At 52.2% G+C, this 17,910-nt stretch overlaps 6 protein-coding genes across 6 annotated transcripts; all 6 read right to left on the bottom strand.

The window, feature by feature from the left end:
• Positions 1-128: 128 nt before the first annotated feature.
• Positions 129-1,852, bottom strand: IAR55_001641 (uncharacterized protein; the record flags this gene model as incomplete). The annotated part of the gene is made up of 3 exons (XM_066944766.1): positions 129-1,088; positions 1,257-1,283; positions 1,397-1,852. The coding sequence occupies 3 exons, from the start codon at positions 1,850-1,852 to the stop codon at positions 129-131; spliced, it is 1,443 nt and encodes a 480-aa protein (XP_066804689.1).
• Positions 1,853-2,220: 368 nt separating this feature from the next.
• IAR55_001640 (uncharacterized protein) lies at positions 2,221-5,700 on the bottom strand (the record flags this gene model as incomplete). The annotated part of the gene is made up of 6 exons (XM_066944765.1): positions 2,221-2,381; positions 2,456-5,042; positions 5,104-5,224; positions 5,284-5,383; positions 5,463-5,603; positions 5,673-5,700. The coding sequence occupies 6 exons, from the start codon at positions 5,698-5,700 to the stop codon at positions 2,221-2,223; spliced, it is 3,138 nt and encodes a 1,045-aa protein (XP_066804688.1).
• A 580-nt stretch (positions 5,701-6,280) lies between these two features.
• IAR55_001639 (uncharacterized protein) lies at positions 6,281-8,467 on the bottom strand (the record flags this gene model as incomplete). The annotated part of the gene is made up of 8 exons (XM_066944764.1): positions 6,281-6,419; positions 6,476-6,692; positions 6,763-6,881; positions 6,985-7,201; positions 7,261-7,419; positions 7,500-7,704; positions 7,822-7,955; positions 8,257-8,467. 8 exons carry the CDS (start codon positions 8,465-8,467, stop codon positions 6,281-6,283), a joined length of 1,401 nt encoding a protein of 466 aa, XP_066804687.1.
• An 834-nt stretch (positions 8,468-9,301) lies between these two features.
• Positions 9,302-10,978, bottom strand: IAR55_001638 (uncharacterized protein; the record flags this gene model as incomplete). Its single annotated transcript, XM_066944763.1, has 2 exons — positions 9,302-9,946; positions 10,013-10,978. The coding sequence occupies 2 exons, from the start codon at positions 10,976-10,978 to the stop codon at positions 9,302-9,304; spliced, it is 1,611 nt and encodes a 536-aa protein (XP_066804686.1).
• A 580-nt stretch (positions 10,979-11,558) lies between these two features.
• IAR55_001637 (uncharacterized protein) lies at positions 11,559-12,869 on the bottom strand (the record flags this gene model as incomplete). Its single annotated transcript, XM_066944762.1, has 2 exons — positions 11,559-12,185; positions 12,303-12,869. 2 exons carry the CDS (start codon positions 12,867-12,869, stop codon positions 11,559-11,561), a joined length of 1,194 nt encoding a protein of 397 aa, XP_066804685.1.
• Positions 12,870-13,555: 686 nt separating this feature from the next.
• Positions 13,556-17,361, bottom strand: IAR55_001636 (uncharacterized protein; the record flags this gene model as incomplete). The annotated part of the gene is made up of 6 exons (XM_066944761.1): positions 13,556-13,818; positions 13,899-14,024; positions 14,082-14,189; positions 14,242-14,567; positions 14,704-16,338; positions 16,463-17,361. The coding sequence occupies 6 exons, from the start codon at positions 17,359-17,361 to the stop codon at positions 13,556-13,558; spliced, it is 3,357 nt and encodes a 1,118-aa protein (XP_066804684.1).
• Between the last annotated feature and the right edge of the window lie 549 nt (positions 17,362-17,910).

The following is a 17,910-nucleotide window of genomic DNA, read 5'->3' as shown; positions in this document are numbered from 1 at the left end:
CTATATGTAGCTTTGAGATATACATGAGATGGGATGTACAAACGACATCAAGCGACCAGTCAATTATTCTGTTGATACATCATAGTTGCCCAAAGACCCAATGATGAGAGAACACAACATCGTCCAAGTCACCCACGAAAAGTCCCATACCCCCCTCTTTCGACGTCGACCTCCGCATCTGGGGTTCCGTCCGGTTCAGAGCTTCTTCCCAAAGCTCTAGCACTTTGAGACCGTCTCACAACCGCTCCGAACAGCGGTGCCGCAGCGACAGCCGTAGAGAGATGAGAAGCTATACTGTGACTGGTCTGAATGACAGGGTGTGAGAGGGACAGTGGGATAGTGGAGGGGGATAGAGGTGGCGGGAGATCTATGATGGATGAAGTTGATATAGATGAAATGTCGTCGTCGTCGTCGTCCTCGTCCTCGTCTGTTTCGCTCGACGACGAGAATGAGGATGAGATGTCGTCCTGATAATCTCCGGCAAGTACATCTTGTTCTTGCCCATGAGAGCTTTCTGAGTTGGAACGACTTTGATACTCGTCTTGTCCGTCGAGCCGACGGTCATGATGAGCTTGTCCATGAAGATTGTGATCGTCCGAATCTCGACGCCGATGACGAGGATAAGATGAGTCCTCTTCGTCATCAATGTGATCATCCTCATTATACTCCTGCCTGATCTCGACGTCACTTCCTCCTCTTGGCTCATCAGGGCCAAGAGAAAACACGTCCCCGTCGTTCTCTCGTGGACGTCGTCCATCTTCTGTCCCAAACACCGTCGTACAGATAGAGACGGACGTGGAATCTCTCGTGGTACCACTACTCACATGTCGAGAATGGATACCTCTCGTATTCTTCGCTGCTTGGAGAGACTGTGATGGCGTAACGACCCCATGTTCCCCCCGATTGGTGTTCCTCGTCGTGGGTGTATGAGGTTTTGGGTGGTAGACACGGGTGGAGAATGGTGTCGAGGGGGAGAGGGAGGATTGTCGTCGGGTGTGGGTGTGGTTGTGGGTGTGCGAGGGTAGACGGAGTGAATGAGGAGCAGGTCGGTGCGGCGGTGAGAGTCGAAGGAGGAGGAGGTAAAGGAGCTAGAAGAAGGTGTGCAAGGGGTAGTCATCAACACGACAGTTCGTGCTTCTGCTTCTGGGAGTCGGGCCGCAGACAGCCGGTGTAGGAAAGCGACAAGGACAACAACAAGCTTTTTTCGCAATAAATCGTAGAAATGTCAACGATCTAAGAAAGAACGAGCAGCTCACGTATTCTAGTATCGCGAAAAGAGAGGACTGCGTCGGTACCCGTTCGTGTTGGTCATCAGCCAGACATACAACCCGACCACCCATACGTTTCCCAGCTCAGCTCAGCTCAGCTCAATGCTACACAACTCGACTCCACTCACCACTAGCAGGAACCTTTTATCTCCTCTTCCTGATCCTCCGCCTCTGTCTTCACTTTTGTCCCCGGGACCCACATCTCCCATCACGCTCTCACACACTTCCCATACACTTTCTCCGAGACTGACCCCACAAGCCAAGATCGCCCAATACCCTTTGCTCCTCCATCTTCTCGTCGAACCCACCCCAAGCAATATTCCTGCTCTGCTCAAAGCAATCACTATCGATCGATCGAGCGTGAAGGTCCCATCGGAAAGAAGGAGATGATACAGGGTATTTATGCCATCAAGTGTAGCTAGAATCAGTAATGGGTATGGGTGGCGGAGTCTGATTTGTCGTTTTGACGAGATGACATCGGGTCGTCGTGGTCGAGTCGAGGCAATTCGAGCTCTGTGATTAGGTGTTGAAGTCAGGATCGGTGTCGAGATTGAGATCATCGAAGATGATCGATCGCGAGACATCGTGTGTCCGTCCTCGTCGTACTTTCAAGCGATGACCATCAAGTGTCTGTACTGCTGCAACGTATGCTTGCGAAGAAGGTCAAAAACGAGAACCTCTGACATGGATCATCTTACACACACGTTCTCGCCTCTCGGTGGCAACTACGCGCCGCGCGAATGATTTTCCTCTTTGCGCACGCCGTATCTCATCCCATATACATGCGCCAGCAGATCTATACACATCGTCATACTCATACACACAAATCACCTTTTCATATAGGTGAGTGAAAAAGAGGAAGCGTGGTATATCCGTTCAAAAATGTCCATGTCCATGTTGCAGTCTTTTACAATCTCACTCTCGTGCAGCTCTACCCTCCTTGCTGTACCACTCATCTCCAGGCAGGCCGCATCGAAGTATCCCCTCCCGCAGTGACGCTCGCATTCAGCTTGTTCATCGACGGTCTTGAAGTCAGACCTGGTGCGCGTGGCATCGGTGTCGGCGCTGAGGCTGTCATTGACATATTTCCGCCGCCACCGCCTCCAAAGCCAGCTAGAAACTCAAACGTCAGTGACATTCTACCGAACATAGTTCTGTTGCATATGCAGTGAAGAAGATATACTCACCCTGGACGGACATCCTTGGTCTCCCGGAAGTCTCCATTCTTTTTGCCCCACCAGCTAAGGCCGACATGTTTCCACCTGTGGACATGGGCAATCCCTTGGAAGACAAGTTCGAAAACGACGCGTCAACAGGATGAGTATGAGAGCTTGGTATCATACTGAGTCTTTGTCTCGGCCTGTCATGCCTCGCGGGACCGATCATTGATTCTCTCTTCGTAGGTTTCATAACCGGGGGAAGCATCGACGTAGATTGCAAGGATGACATGTTGAATTTGACCCCGGCAAAAGACGAATTGGAAGGTGTTATTGCTCGAGCGGCAGATGCTGCAGTAGGCTTCAGGAGATTGGAGGTGGATGTGGAATGGGAGAGTGATGGCTGAGCGGAAGGAACAGAGTGCAACTCGCCGAGAGGTCCTGGTCGGTTGATTCGTGCAGGCGGACCCATCATAGTGGACGATGAGGGTCGACTTGGCCCAGATGTAGACGACTTGGATGAAGGGCTGGATTCTTCGGCGACCGCCTCAAAGGGCTGCGTAGTCAGTCCTCGAGCCATTCGCATCTGCTTCCACGCGGGAACATCGGTAGTCACCGTCCCGACGGGGATCAAAGGCGCAGATGACCCTGCGACCGGAGCAGAAAATGGCAGTGGACGAAGAGCAGTTGGTATCATCGGTGCAGATGGCTTCAGATCCTCCCAGTCGGACGAAGAATCTGGTGGCACGCTCGTCTCCTCAATGCTGGGACTTGAAAAGACGGGAGCATCCGGTGCAATGGACCGGTCGTCGATCTTGCCTTCTCCAGTCTCGTCGGGCCATCGGAAGACCTTGCTTTTGCTATTTTCGGGCAGAGTAGACTGGTTGGCAACAGCAGCAGCGAAGAGGTTCGGTCGAAGGGGAGCAGTCTTCTTCGGTGACACTCGATGGACAAATCGCTTCGGTGAGGCCCCAGTCCGGACCGAGGGTCGCCGAGGGGAAGGAGCGGCGAGAGAGAAGGGAATCCTAGCGGAAGCCACTGAAAGTGGTGAAGGCACTTCGCCGAATAGGGATGCCACACTCGAGTCGACGGTCGCTCCAAGAGAATGCATGCGCTGTACCATCGCAACCACATCATTCTCCGCGCTGTTTGCTGTTATCGTACCGATGTCGTTGCGGAGTAGTGTTGAGAAGCGAGAGAGTAGTGACGAGGCCTTGGTCAACGTATCCGCTTGCTGGGCGATGTAGTCCCTTAGACCCCTCTCTCTGGCTGCAGCCACACTTCGGGCTACGTGCGCTTTGTGTTCCGCCACCGTGAGTAAATGTTGGTACTTTGCTTCGGCGAGATCATCATCAAAGACTCTCTCTTCAGCCTTCCGGAGCGCATTCTGCAGTGTGATCTGCTTCATGTTCTTGTTCTTGATTCCGCTCCCTATCTCGTCGTTGAAGCGGTATGCTTCGTCCTGCTGTTGTATAAGCGAGCGCAAGTGGTCTTTCTCTCGTTGAGCGTCGATTTCCGACCTTCCTGCCTTGATTTCGATGTCGATATCTTGCAGTCGAGTCTCGAGCGCCTCAACTTGGAGGACCGAGGCGTTCCACAACGCATCCATTTCTGAACCTTCTGAGATGACAGGGGTAAGGGCGTCCACGTCTTTCTGCATTGTGTTCAACTCCTCCTGCGCGTCATTCCGTGCCTTGTCCATACGCCTCTTCTGCAGTCCGGATCTGCCATTCTGGCCGCTAGCCAATTGTTGTTCCAATGATTTGATTGTCGCCTCGAGTGTGACGATCTTCTGTATCCATTGTGCGGTTCGAAGCTCGACGCCGGCAGTATTGCGCGACACTTTCGTGGAGACCTTCTTGGCTTTGTCAGCCCAGAGAAGGGTGTTGTTGGTTTCCTCGATGTCTCGCGAGCTCGGCGAGATGCAGTTGATCATGACCGTTCGGCAGTTACCACCAAGAGAGAATTTGAGAAGTCGAGTGAGCTTACTGTCTCGATATGGGACGTGTGGTCGAACTCCTCGGATGGGTCGCTGGCAGAGCGCAGAGATACAACTGCTGAGTGCCAAAAGCGATTTGTTGATATTCGCCCCTTCCTTCATTCGCTGACCTCTGTTGACGGAGGCTTTCTCACTCCCGGCCAAGTCGATGATGGAAAGCGTAGCTGAAGTGGAACTTTGTCGGACTTTGGAGTTGGCGACATCAACGTCGGCCTTTCGCTCATTTCTGCCGACATTGATCTGAAGGACAAGATGGGATCGAGATGACTCGGAGTTCCTAGCAGTGAACGACGTGCTTCGTCTTTCGTTCCCCAGCATGACAAGCGCCATCACCTCTTCGACGGAGGTGGGTTGTTTGAGTGTCACCTTATCCACCTTGACTCTCTCCTTTTCGTTCTCGAGCAATTTCAAACCGCCAGGTGGACAAGCCGGGTATTCGTCACTGAGCAGGTCTCGGATCGTTTCGTTGTAAATCTCCACCATAGACATCTCGAAGTACGTATCGTATGTAAGTTTGGTGTCTTCGACAAGGTCGAAAAGCTCTCGCATGGTCCTGATGATGATACCGGGATCTTCTTCGCTACCAGAGATTGTATGTGTTTTACCACATCCCGTTGCCTGTGACCATATCAGCTAATAGTCACCTATAAACGAGCATGGTGTCTGGTGTGATGCTCACTCCATACGCAAAGACAGTAGCGTTGTATCCATCCAGCACTCCTGGCAGTAACGATTTGGCCGTCCTCTCGAACACCGCTTCTTGACTTGCTGTCATCCCGAAAACCTGGTCGAAAACATATCTGCGGTATCGTACGTCAGTCGAGGCATCACACCGACCACTGATTCGTTCTAGACTCACTTTCGGTTTTTGTAACGTCTTCCCACTGACGGCGCACCTCTCTTCGCGCCCGCTTCTTCTTGAGGCTTATCGAAGTCGATCTCTCTATCGTCGATCACCTCTACCGAACGAAAACGTCGTCAGCCGCAGCGACTCAACCAACATCGAGACCACAGATGACAGATGGAAGGTGGACGCACCCACTACCTCTCGCAAGGCTCCGAGCGCAACAGGCTTCTGAGGAGACACCCCAAAGTTGCCGTCACCATGGAAGAACGGTTGTGCGACCTGTCTCTGGACGAAGGGCAGTTCTTTCTCGGCGTGCCATGGTCTGACTCGGACTGATCAACAAGAGAGGGGAATCAGCGATCTCGATGTCCATATGCATACATATCAAGCAAGTGACTTACCTGCTATTTGAATAGCATTGGTGTCCATTTTGGGAGGGATATTATGCGACTATGGCAGATGGTGTGATGTGAGAATGGACAGTGGGTAGAGGTGTCAAAGGGCCGAGCGTCTGAAAGGTTGGTTTATATATTCTATGCTGGTCGGAGGCTGATCGACGCTACCCTATCGACATGAGAAGGGGGGCCTCAAACGGGGTGTATGCGATTGATGCTCAGGCGAGTGACGGTGATGTGCTTTGCCGATGGTGTGCCCGCCGCTGTAGCTCCCTCCGAGTTCTGCTTTAGCCAGTCGATGAGAGCTGAGATTCAGCCGGTGGTGACAGGGGTTGTTGCATTGTTGTTGTGATTTCTCTGCAGTTGACCAACACAAGAAAGCAATCGCGCTCGGTCAAAAGCGGAAATTGAATTTGGTTCCATTTTTTGACATTTTATCCCACTGTCCCATCACCGCCCGGTACGAGACCACCATCTCGTTCTGATACAATCAATGCACATGCAGATATGTCAATGCTTTGGGGGATAGCGATGCATATGAATCTCCGTCTACGCTCTTGGGTTGGGTCTGACCAATCTCGTTCATCTGAAATTTAGAGAAAACAGAAAACAGCTCAAGGAATCGATGTATGAATCTCAGGAGGAGTGCTCCTCTTGGACTTCACTCCTTCTTCGCCTTGAACTTCTGTGATCCCATGTTTGTGTTGAGGATCATCGTTGTGATCTCGCTTGACCATCATTCTGCCCCACGCACTGTTGGATTACGTCAGCTTTGCGTGGCGGCAACGCTCCATATGAGGTAGTCTCACCGCTCGAATTGGACGGCGGGCGCGACGGCCACACCGAGCGCCAAGGCGGCCTCCAGTGGGAAATCAATGTCTCGTAAGACCTGCCTGGCCATGAAGATGACATCTGCCTTTCCTTCTTCGATGATGTCATTGGCTTGGTGAGGGGTGGTGATGATCCCTACCGCACCGACGAGGATGTTTGGAACGGCTTTCTTGATATGTTCGGCTAACGGGAGTTCTACACATGAGTTATTCAGGTCAGCTTGCAAGCTTGAATGTTCGCGACGACGGGTATATTATAGATGCACGATAAGAGGGACCAGGGCGGACTTTCTGCCGCAGATCGTTGCCACCAGATGAAACGTCAATCACATCGACGCCAATATCCGCGAGCTTTTGGGTGAGGATGGTGGTCTGTTCGATACCCCTATCGCACTATTGTCAGCACCCTTTCATGAACAGTTCCAACTGTTGCGCACGTTCCCGAAGTATTGGAAGTAGTTGCGCAAGCAATTGGTGGTCTAACTCACCACCAAGCCCATTCTCCATCGCCTTGACCTTTCTCGGGACCCAGAGTATCGTCCAGCCAATCGGTGGCACTGACCCGGTAGAAGAGGGGCTTGTCCCATTTCTCTCTCATGATCTCGGCGATCTCGAGAGGAAGTCGAATACGGTTATCAAGCGACCCTCCGTATTGATCTGTGCGCTTATTGGAGATAGGGTCGACGAACTCGTGGAGCAGATAGCCTACATGGTACAGTCAGTATGATGCGTCCTGGTGAGTAGAGCCCCGGTAGGTCGCTCACCATGTGCTCCGTGAATCTCGATGAAGTCAAAGCCGATAGCTTTGCACCTCTCTACGGAGTCCGCAAACGCCTTCTTCAAGCTTTGAATGTATTCAGTGCTAGCCTCGATGGGTGAAGGGAACTTGTCCGCATTGAACGATATAGGCGAGGGTCCAACGACTGGCGCATAGCAGAAAAACAAGGTCCCTGATCAGCGTGGAGCCAGAAAAGTGATTACACCGAGATGCGTGTGTCCTCACCGTTGTTGGGCCAGCCTCCGTGCTCCTCAGAGGCGACGGTACCGCCTTGGTAACCCTTTTCGAGGGCCTCCCTCGAAGTCCACGGAGCTACGGTCGAAGCTTTTCGACCCGCGTGGGCGAGTTGTATACCGATCACACCTTTGACTGCGTGAACGTATGACACGACGCGTTTATACGACTCGATCTGAGCGTCCTTCCATAGGCCCTGTGATGACGTATGAGCGGTGTGAACCGTGTCATTGACAGACGAGGACAAGTTTTGAAGATTGTAGGAGAGCAGGAGCATGAACATGAGCCAGAGGGAATATAGAGAGACACTTACACAGTCCTGTGGGGTGATCCTACCTTCTGGAACGACAGCTGTCGCTTCGATCATGATACTGCCCCAGCCTCGCTGGGCCATAGCTCCTAGATGGACAAAGTGATGATCTGTAAGACTACCGTCATCGGCAGAGTCTACAAAGAGAAGCACGGCGTCAGCTTGCCACGCTTTGTCCCGTTCGTTTCTCTATTGTCCCTCCAGGCGTCTTCAACCTGCTGGTCGAACAGTCATTCCCCAAGCCAGCTCTGATACGATGCTTGGCCCTGTTCCCTTCGTTTCAAAGCTTGTCCACCTCGACACCATCCCGGTCCATCGATCAAAGACTCTATCTTGTCTGTGAAACCCTCTCAACTACAACACTCCCTTCCCCCTTCTTCGACCCCCGCGCTCCCACAACCTAACCTGAAAGAATACCCCCCAAGGCCCGCCACTCACATTGACACATAGGAGCCACCCAAGCCCTATTGGGAAATTCTATACCTCTGATCGTCACCGGCTCAAACAGCTTTGGCGGGTTCACATTCTGTTTATACTCTTTGTCGTCGAGCAACGAGCCGACGGGTTGGACCTGGGGAGGTAGGTAGGTGTGGTATCCTTCCACTCGTGGAGGAGGGTAAGGGAAGATGGGTTGAACTGGGATGGTCATTGTGTCGAGATACTTTGTGTGCTTTTGTGCGATTTGTCGACAGCTGCACGGGCAGATATATGGATGTGTGTAGATGTGATGGATCAAAATAGATGGACGAACCACATCTTGCTTCCCCCCAACACACGCACAACATATATATATATATATATACACCCCGCCTTCGCCCGACCTCCACTCAGGGGGCGATGGGATGACAAACCACATCAGATAAGCCCCCACCCAATTCCACTTGCTTGTGATCCGTACACGGGACGATCACTCACTCTGCCAGATCTAGTCTAAATATCCCGATCAGATTCATCCGCCTCGCCGGTCCGTGTGTCGGCTACACGGCTTCTGTAGGTGACTTACCAATCACCGACCTTTGCTTCGCATTGTCATACTATCATGGCCACGTCTGGATCCCAACCCCAACCTCTATGGACGTGATCCACAGTTCCTGCAGAGCAAAACAATCGCGAGTGATCTAGAAAGCAGATCATGTCGACCTTTGGGCACAACGCACTGCCAGAAGAAAAGAGCTCTCAACGATCCTCAACCTGACATGCATGGACGCATTGTGCACCTCGATTTGAAAAGAAAAAGCAAACGTAGGACGGGAACGCATGTGGGACTGGTCCATACAGAGGGTCGATTTTAGGGTAATCAAGTGTCCCGGATAATAGGCATGCATACTTTATCCTATCTCAGCTTCTGGACTGAGTTTGTCGGAGGATGACAGGAAACATCAATGGCATGACAAGTGACAACATACAGTCGACGTACAAAATTACTACAGCGGTCCTCGATGATACATGACACGCAAGGCAACGTACTCGGCTCACAAGCTCACTAGAACGCTTCGTCCCACTCCTTCTTGGCTTTCTGATCTCGCGTGACGTATTCGTCCAGTTCTTCCCATCTCAGTCTCCTCAGATCTCCCTGTTTCACTCTCTCGTCATCGACTTGTAATCTATTCCCGTTCCTTTCAAACAACAGACGCTGTCTCCTCGCCCATTGTTGCCAGTATGGCAGAGTCTTTCTCCTGTTATCCAGACGGTCTTCCATGACTTGACGTAACAACAGTTTCAGTACCACAGCTCTTCTGCTCCCTGCGCAGGTATTGAGGAAAGTGGTCAGGACCTCTCGGAGTTGGACGAGGAGATCCTCTTCTGCCGTGTGAACGAAGAGCCAGAGTATGTCCGGAGGGATGTAATCGCTGACATTGCCAGGCTCGACGAACAGAAAATTGTCGAGCGGATCGTACTCTCGTACCATGACACGGACCACTCGTGCAAACGTTTCGAGAATCGAAGTGTCCATCAACAGTCGGTTCGTGTTTGGTGGAGGAGAACCGACTGCTCGAGCAAGTGTGCCTACTTGAGTTCTGAAACGGACGATTTGGGCGAGCGTCTCGTCTTGGAAACTTGCGCAGAGTTCGAGTATCGGCCCGACGAGGGATTGTGGGGTGATCGTGACCAGAAGCTGGTCGGCATGCTGTGTATCGTTCCGTGGTGTAAGCTCTTGCTATGACCTACCTTCTTTCCTCTTTTACAAACTCACATCGTTCATCGCCTGCAACATGAACCAATAATTTCTATTCTCTTCCATCATCTCATCTTTCTCCGCTTGCAGATTCTCGATATCGCCCTTCAACCATTTGATCGTATCTGCATCATCTCCGAATCCAGGACCCTCTATACTCGGTGCCAGACCCATGGCTTGGGTGAATCTCGAATGCGGCGTGACGATTTCGGGAGAGGTCTCGTGCGGTGGAGTAGGTGATCGACTCAAGGAATGACGGCGAGGATGAGCCTTCACAGTGGTATCTGAACCCCCGGATCCTTCTCTCTCCAATGCGGCGGAAATGGTCGATGCAGATGCAGGAGGCGTGGTTGTGAGGTCCACTCCGAAATCCTCAAAAGGTGGTGAATGCTTTGCTGGCTCCTCGGGTAGGGAAAGCGTTCCTAATTCTGTTGCCTTTCCTTTCCCTTTTTCTTCTCTCGTGTGGCGAACCGTCTTTTCATCTTTCGCTTCTGCCCAAAGGCCGAACTCCCTCATCATCCTCTCCTCCAACTTTGAATCAATTACCGCCTCTTCTTCGTCCTCCTCTTCTTCGACTGACGGATCGTCCCATCTTCCTTCCTCATCTTCCACTGCTTCAAAATATGCGTCAAGACTGTAAGTGGAGTGCGACTCCCCCGTAGGTGGGATCACTCGGATTTCAGGTCGTGGGACGGCGGGAAGCGGAGTTCGGGGAGGTGATCGAGGTGGGCGAGAGGGTGGTGATGGGAAATTGGAAGCTGAAGTCGGGTCGGACGGGGCATCGAAAAATTCTTCGGACAATCCTTCCAAAGCCTCTCCTTCCTCTTCCTCCTCCTTCACAGGAGACAATTGCAAAGCGGGAGACTGAGATTGGATGGGTGAATTCAAGCTTGGATTGAGAGGAGAGGAACGGGTGAGAGCCGGAGACTTGTTGCGCTTCAGGCGGAATGAGTGAGGACCTGGCGGTGGTGGTGGTTCGGACATGCTGAGGAGGACATGAGCTTGGGAAGACAGACAGCGTTGACAATGAGGGACAGGTCGAGAAAACACTTAGGGGGCGATCAAGAGGCAGACCGAAACGGTTCAGAAAGGTGTGAAAGGCAACCGAGGTAGAGTGGCGAAAGACTAACTCACTTTTGATCTGACAAAATCACACGCGTCGTATCGTTCCTACCATCCTCTGTTGACTGCTCGCTGACATCCCATAACTATCTATACTTAACACCAAATGTATCATGTGCCACACTGCTCGCAGTTGCTGGCGATCTCAAACCTTGGGGTACAATTGCGAGGTCATGGCTGTCCACCTATGACGCAAGGCACTCACACGATACTGCCATATAACGCCTGGACACGCAACTGATACATATGCGGACCATGGCTAAAGTACAAGCACCAATGCCACGGAATTCACTACGAAGATGCTCATATACAACAACGCAACGTTTTGCTTGGAAGTCAATTGACGTAATCGCTACAGTCTTCCGCTTTCTGTCACACTTCGCCACATCCCTTCCATGTCATCAGTTTGAACCCCACAAACGTCCACGCTTCACCCGGCCCCTCACGCCTGGTGCCTCTTCCCTGCGAAAAACACGAGTGCACCATCGATCTCTTCATTCGTGACCCGTTTCAGACTCCCCCTGACACTCTCATCCAATCTCCAGCCCCTCGCCTCCAAGGTACCCGACTGCCACTTGGCCCATTCCTTCGTCGTAATGCCCATCATCATCTTTCCCCTTTGCAATCTACCCAGGGTCAAGAGCAGAGCCATACCTCTCTGCGTGTCCGGACATGCATTCAATGACATTTGAATGGCGTTTATTAAGGGAACGTAGAGGATTGGATCGCCGAGATGGACAAGGGTCCAAAGTACGTCGGGAGGTGCGAAAGCCGGTACTCGATCTTGCGGCATAATGACTGTTCTCAGGGGTCGAAGGGGATCCCATGGGCCCATGAGCACTCTGAGGGCACGAATGAAAATGATATCAATAGTACCGTCTGGAGCCGGTGCGAAAAGATTCGGGGGACGGGAATCGACAGCCCGAGCGAGGTCGTCAAGGAGGTCATAAAAGGTCGGTTGGAAATGAGGTATGGTGGGAATCGGATCGGTGGCAAATCGACCGCAGAGACGACCGAAAATCCCAGTGATCCGTTCGAGGGGGAAATTGGAGAGCATCAAATCGCATGTCTGGTGGGGCAGACGATGTAAACAATATATGAACGTCAGTCGATGTACAGAGCTGAATTCATGGGGAGGCAGGACGGCAGGCAGGAGCTTTGGAGGGCGAAGTAGAGGTATACTCACCCTGTTGGTCCACTGCAAAGCACTCCAAGCCCGATCCCTTTCCATCTCAAGTTCTCTGATTCTTGCCTCGTACTTTGATATGACCTCCTTTGCACGAGGCATACTCATGATATGTTCCACTTCAGTGAAAATGGTTGTCCCCAAGCCATCAGAGGCAACGACTTGACCCGTATTGCTTCCAGCATTTTTCGTGTCTACATCGTCAACTTGTGCTCTCTCAGTCACGGTCTGATCCATTACGTGGTGTGACGAGGTAGATGTGGTATCACCAACCCCCGTTTGGGGAACTGTGACTCCCGGCCCGATGCTACTGCCCGCACCTGGAATTGCAAGATCCATGGTGGCCTCGTGTACCTTCATCGGGTTCGCGGATTGCGCCTGCGCTTTCTCATTATGCTGGTCTGTAGCGCTCGTCTTCGGAGGTTTCTTGTCATTCTTCTTACGCTTTGGCTCCTTCTCCCCATCTTTCGCCACCCCAATCTGAGCAGAAATACTATCGGTAGAAGCTGTGATCGAGGTATCACTCGCTCCATCCGATGTCGGTCGTCGTTTCCTTCCAGCAACCATCTTGTCCCCTTCTTGGAGAGTTCTTCTGGACTGATTGGTGGCACGTGAAGGATGGGCGGGTATGGTGGGAGGCGCTGAACTCGGAGGAGGAAGCAAAGGGGGTTCGTTACCGGGTTTTGAGGGGAGGGCGGGTTTAAGCACGTTCCTCTCTGCATCAAGGACGAAGACTCATAAGCATGGTTGAAGGGTGAGCCTTGATAACGAGGTGGAGAAAGATGGGAGGCAAGAGACAGATATGCGTGTTGGACTTACCGCTCATTTCCCTTGAGTTGCCAACGTCATGCGAAAGCGAGAGCCAAGACCAATCGATACTACGACCAAACCAATGCGCCAAACGGGGAGAACTGATATGGTAAAGGAGTAGCCGCGCCGGGCCTTATAAATCCTGTACTCTCACTTGGAATCACAGAGTAGTGAACGAGAGCGTGGAGAGATGGAAGGACAGTCTAGGACGGGGACAGAAAGGAGGAGAAAGTGATGAAATGCGGCGGAAAGGCGAGAAACATCACTCCATCGTCAAATCAGGCGCGTCACATGTCGTTGATCTTTTTCCTCTCACATCCCATCTCAATACATACTGTAGACAGTCATACCGACATCCATCGAATCTACAGTAGTCAGACGACTCAACGAGACATACTCTATGCAAACAAGCTATTCTCGTGTGATCTTGCCCTTGCTTCTCCTCATAACCTGTCATATTCCTCCATCCCGCTCAATACACCACCAAGATCGTCTTCCCCTTCGGCAGACCTGTCGTCTCCACTTAGGTCCTCCTTTTTGATTCCACTGCTTCTCCTTCTTCCACCTGCAGAGCCCCGACTTCCAGCTGGGGCAGTAGCAGTGATACCCCTATAAGCCTTGTATTGCGATTCTGACATGGGTGTCCCATCGGGATTGACGGGGAGAGGATGTGAAATGGCGCATTCTTGGCCTTGTTCGGATTTGTCTGTGCGATATGGACACCCGTTAGCTTGTTGCTCAAATTAACACAGCAAGATAAGACATCAAAAAGACTGCTCGACTCACGATGGCGGGTCAACGCATCCAATCTCGCAAACTTCTTCCCGCAACCTTCACACTCGAACGGCCGCAGACCCTCATGTAACAGCATATGCCGCTTGCAGTCGTGCTGTCTTGCGAATCCGATCACAGCTGTGACCAGAATATCAACATCGGAGATGAGTTGGTCAAGTGTCTCGCTTGACTCACCTTTTGGACATCCATCATACAAGCACTTGTAAGGTCTCTCATCATTATGCGATCTCAGGTGACCTTTGAGGTTGAAGTGACGTGTAAAGGTGCTTCCACACCCCGGCACTTTGAGTCACCGTCAGATCCGCTCATGCACCGCCTCGTGAATTGAACTCACCAGGACACTGGAAGACTCCACTGTTGGTCCTTCTGCTCGTACTGGCCACTTCCGTTGCGACACTCGTGACCTTCATCTTTGCCACCTTCTTCTTGCTCCCCTTGCTCCCACTGCCGGCCGCAGCAGGCACCTGTGCGCCTTCTGGCATGTCCATCCTTGGTGACTGATACGAGAAGGAAGAGCCTTGTGATGAAATCGATAAAGCTGGGGAGACTGAACGGGCAGAGGATGCAGAAGAGTTCCTGGAATGGGATGACGCTCGCCCTCGATTTGTTGGTGGCAGTAAAGAACCATCATCTCCAGTTATGCTTTGCAGAAATTCGGCACTGGCAGATTGCGCCGGTCAGCACAGCTTTATAACCACACAGCTTTCTCCTTTCCTTTAGTAGACGCAAGAACACAACTAATACAGACGCACATATGTCCCCCGCCACTTCCACACAAGATGAAACACAAACTCACGTTGAACCACCAGCGCCCACGCCCCAACCTGTCCCTACTCGGCCGAAATCCTCGGACTTCGCCGCCCGTCGATGACCCACACCCCTGAGTTGACCCCCTCGTAATTGTCCTGACGGTGTGCTGGTGAACTCGACTCCGTAACCTGGAGTACCGACCCCGGCAGCGGGGTGCGGCGCCTCACCACCTCCGAACGACCTGCGTCTGCCTGCTTGACCTGGGCCTTGAGGCATGAGGAAGGTAGGTTGTCCCGGACCCGCTGTGGCTGGATAGATACCGACGGGCACTTGACCGAAAGTTGTGGTAGACCATGGAGCTGATGAAGTGCCTGGAAGCTGGTTCGCGCTGTGCGGGTACAAACCAATAGACTGATAGAACGCCATTGAGGTCGGCGAAAATTCCCCTGGGGCGTACTTCAGCACGCCTCCTGACGGCTGGGCTGTATCGAGTGGTGGCAGACGATCGCGTTGTGCTTGAAGTTGTTGCAATTGTTGCTGCTGACTCGAACCGAAAGTCTGTTGATGGAATTGCTGCTGTGACACATGTTGAGGCAATCCTTCAACTCCCAGTATTCGCGGATCCAGCGTAGGATTCGGTTGTTGAGTCCCGTTCTCACCCATCAATCCCTCCTTCCATGCATTCACGGTATTCCTCCACTGCTCTGAGACACTTTCATCGTCCAGTATGGGTTGCGATCCACTGTTAGAGTTGCTGCTGCCCATGAGTGCGAACAGTGCCTGTCTTTCGGCAAAATCACTCGTCGGTGACGGCAAGATAGAGTCAGACTTCGCTCGAGGTCGGCTTTGCCCTGCGACTCGAAGGCCGTTATCGCCATTGATGCCGACGGCGCCCCAACCCTGCTGATTATAAGCCGCCATAGCTGCAGCAAAGTCAATGGATGACTGCGAATTATCGGCATTGTCTGGATCACCTCCCTGAGACTGTGGATCGGTGGAAGTTGGCCGCGAGAGACTGCCGGATTGCGGAGGAGGCACGTTGAACCCTTGCTGCTGTTGAAGCTGGCTGACCTGGCCTTGCTGACCGTTCAAATTCTGTTGACTCAGAGCCCCTGCACGTCTGAGCGCAGCATCGAATAGACCCCGTCCATCCTTCAGTCCGCTGATCGGGGTGCTAGGCTGGATGTAGATCATGGGACCATCGGCATTTGGAGCGATGGGACTGATGCCCGCCATGCCAGTCAGGTGTTCGAGTGCAGGATTTGCAGGTGGTAGTAAGCCACCACTCGCTGATCCACCGAGTTCATTTTGACGAGGCGCGTGGACTCCGCCTTGACCATTGCTGGCGGTTCCCGTAGCGACGGTGATGATGGGAGGAAGGGCTGGGGACGGACTGTGTTGTTTGGGAATTATCAATGCAGGCGGTGATTGAGGTTTATGAAAGAAAGGGGAATTAGCCGAGGGAGAACTTCCAGCTCGCTGAAAAGCGCCTGATGCGGGCGGAGAAACGATGTTATTCATGTCCGTTTGAGAAGCGAAAGGGCTTGGCGATCTCGATGTGGGGAAAGAGCCTTGTCTCGAATGACCCGAGAAAGAGTTCTGTGATTGGTGATGAGGCTGTTGTTGGAAGGGAGAGTGCTCTCTTGACTGTGACTGTGAATTGTGGGATGTGTTGGAGATACTGAAAGGTGGCAAATATCAGATCCATTCCAATTTACGATATCCTTTCATCCAGCCTTTGCAAGACACCGTGAGTGGACACGGGTAGCAGCCTGCCTGAACGCCGTGAAGAACGATGGACTCACATTCGTTGTAATTCATTGCTCAGCGCATCCTGTTGATTTACCGCCATCATATCATCTACACGGCTTTGTGACTCTCCTCCCACCCCGTAGCTTTGAGACGACTCTCCCTGCCCCAAGAAATCCTGCCCCCATGATCCAGGCGTTTGTTGGCCAGAGGTCAAAGCGGAGTTGGAGTAAGGTGATAGTTGATCGTACAGCGTTCCGTCGTTGACAGAACTAGCAGTTCCGGGAGGCATGTAGCTGAAATCGGAGGAGGGAGTGGCATGAGATGATGGATAGGGACTGTATTGGGGCTGCGGTTGATGTTGCTGATCCGGCATTCCTATATATTGCGCTTGTTGTCGAGAGATCATACCATCGTCAGTACCCCATTGCGGCGGTTGTTGTTGTTGCTGTTGTAGGTAATGCTGTTGCTGTTGCGATTCGTTGACCTGTTGCTGCATGTATTGCTGCTGATGATGCGAGGGGCCAGCGTGCGCTTGTTGTTGTCCGAACATGATTTCACCTATTGGTGGGGACGTGAAGCCGTTGTGACCCCTGGGTTTCGGTGCCGTTGCAATAAGGGTACTGTCTGATTCGGGGTTGAACGGTAAGGACTCCTTTCTGAGTGATTCTTGTCTCCTCTGCCAGTTGAATCCTCTCGCTGGGTTGTCCGTCGATCCAGTAGAGTTACTTGGACGGTACCGTCCTCCGCTTTGATTCTGACCAGATGTGTTGCTCAATTCCTTTTGCAGCGACTGTGGTTCATCGACCAGCTGGACATTGTTCGAGATGTCGGATGGATAATTAGGTTGATAGATGTATGCGGCGAAGGAGGACGAGTTGGACGACGAGCGACGAGGAGGCTCCTGACTCGAGAAGATTGCGTCGAAAGAAGGTGGAGAATTTGGGTCCGTCATGACGAGAACTGAGCTAGCGGTCCCAAAATCGAAGCAATTAGGGAGACAACGATAAGGGACGAATTCTGCGAGGGTCCAGCCGCAACGTCAGCTGTGACTTTCGCGTGACATGGACTGCCTGAACGAGGATGTCGGAAGGTGCAGAAGCTTGGCGGACTCACGGACAGAAGGTACTTGTGAAGTAATGCTGATCTCTCTGGAATGGATGGGAAGGGAATCTAGGGGATAGCTGTGACACAAGCGAGCGCGATCGTCGAGATTGAAAAAGGGAAACCAAAGATCCGTAGCTGATATGCGATCCTCCACTTGTCGACTGCTATCACCCGTGTGCACCGGTGAGTGTGAGGTTGCTTGCAGCTCCTCTGACGACTTATGATGGGAATTTATTATAATATTGAAGTATAAAATTGATGCCGGGGATAGGATGTGGAATAACAACAATGGTAAAAAAGCGGTGAAAGTGATAGAGAGTGAGAGAGAGAGAGAGAGGAGAGTGAGAACGAAGAGTAGTGCGATGGCGGAGGCGATGCGGGGAAAGTTGTCGGCGTC

This window comes from Kwoniella newhampshirensis, chromosome 3 (genome assembly GCF_039105145.1).
Source record: "Kwoniella newhampshirensis strain CBS 13917 chromosome 3, whole genome shotgun sequence".
Lineage (NCBI taxonomy): Eukaryota > Fungi > Basidiomycota > Tremellomycetes > Tremellales > Cryptococcaceae > Kwoniella > Kwoniella newhampshirensis.
This window is presented reverse-complemented; position numbering and strand designations above follow the sequence as displayed.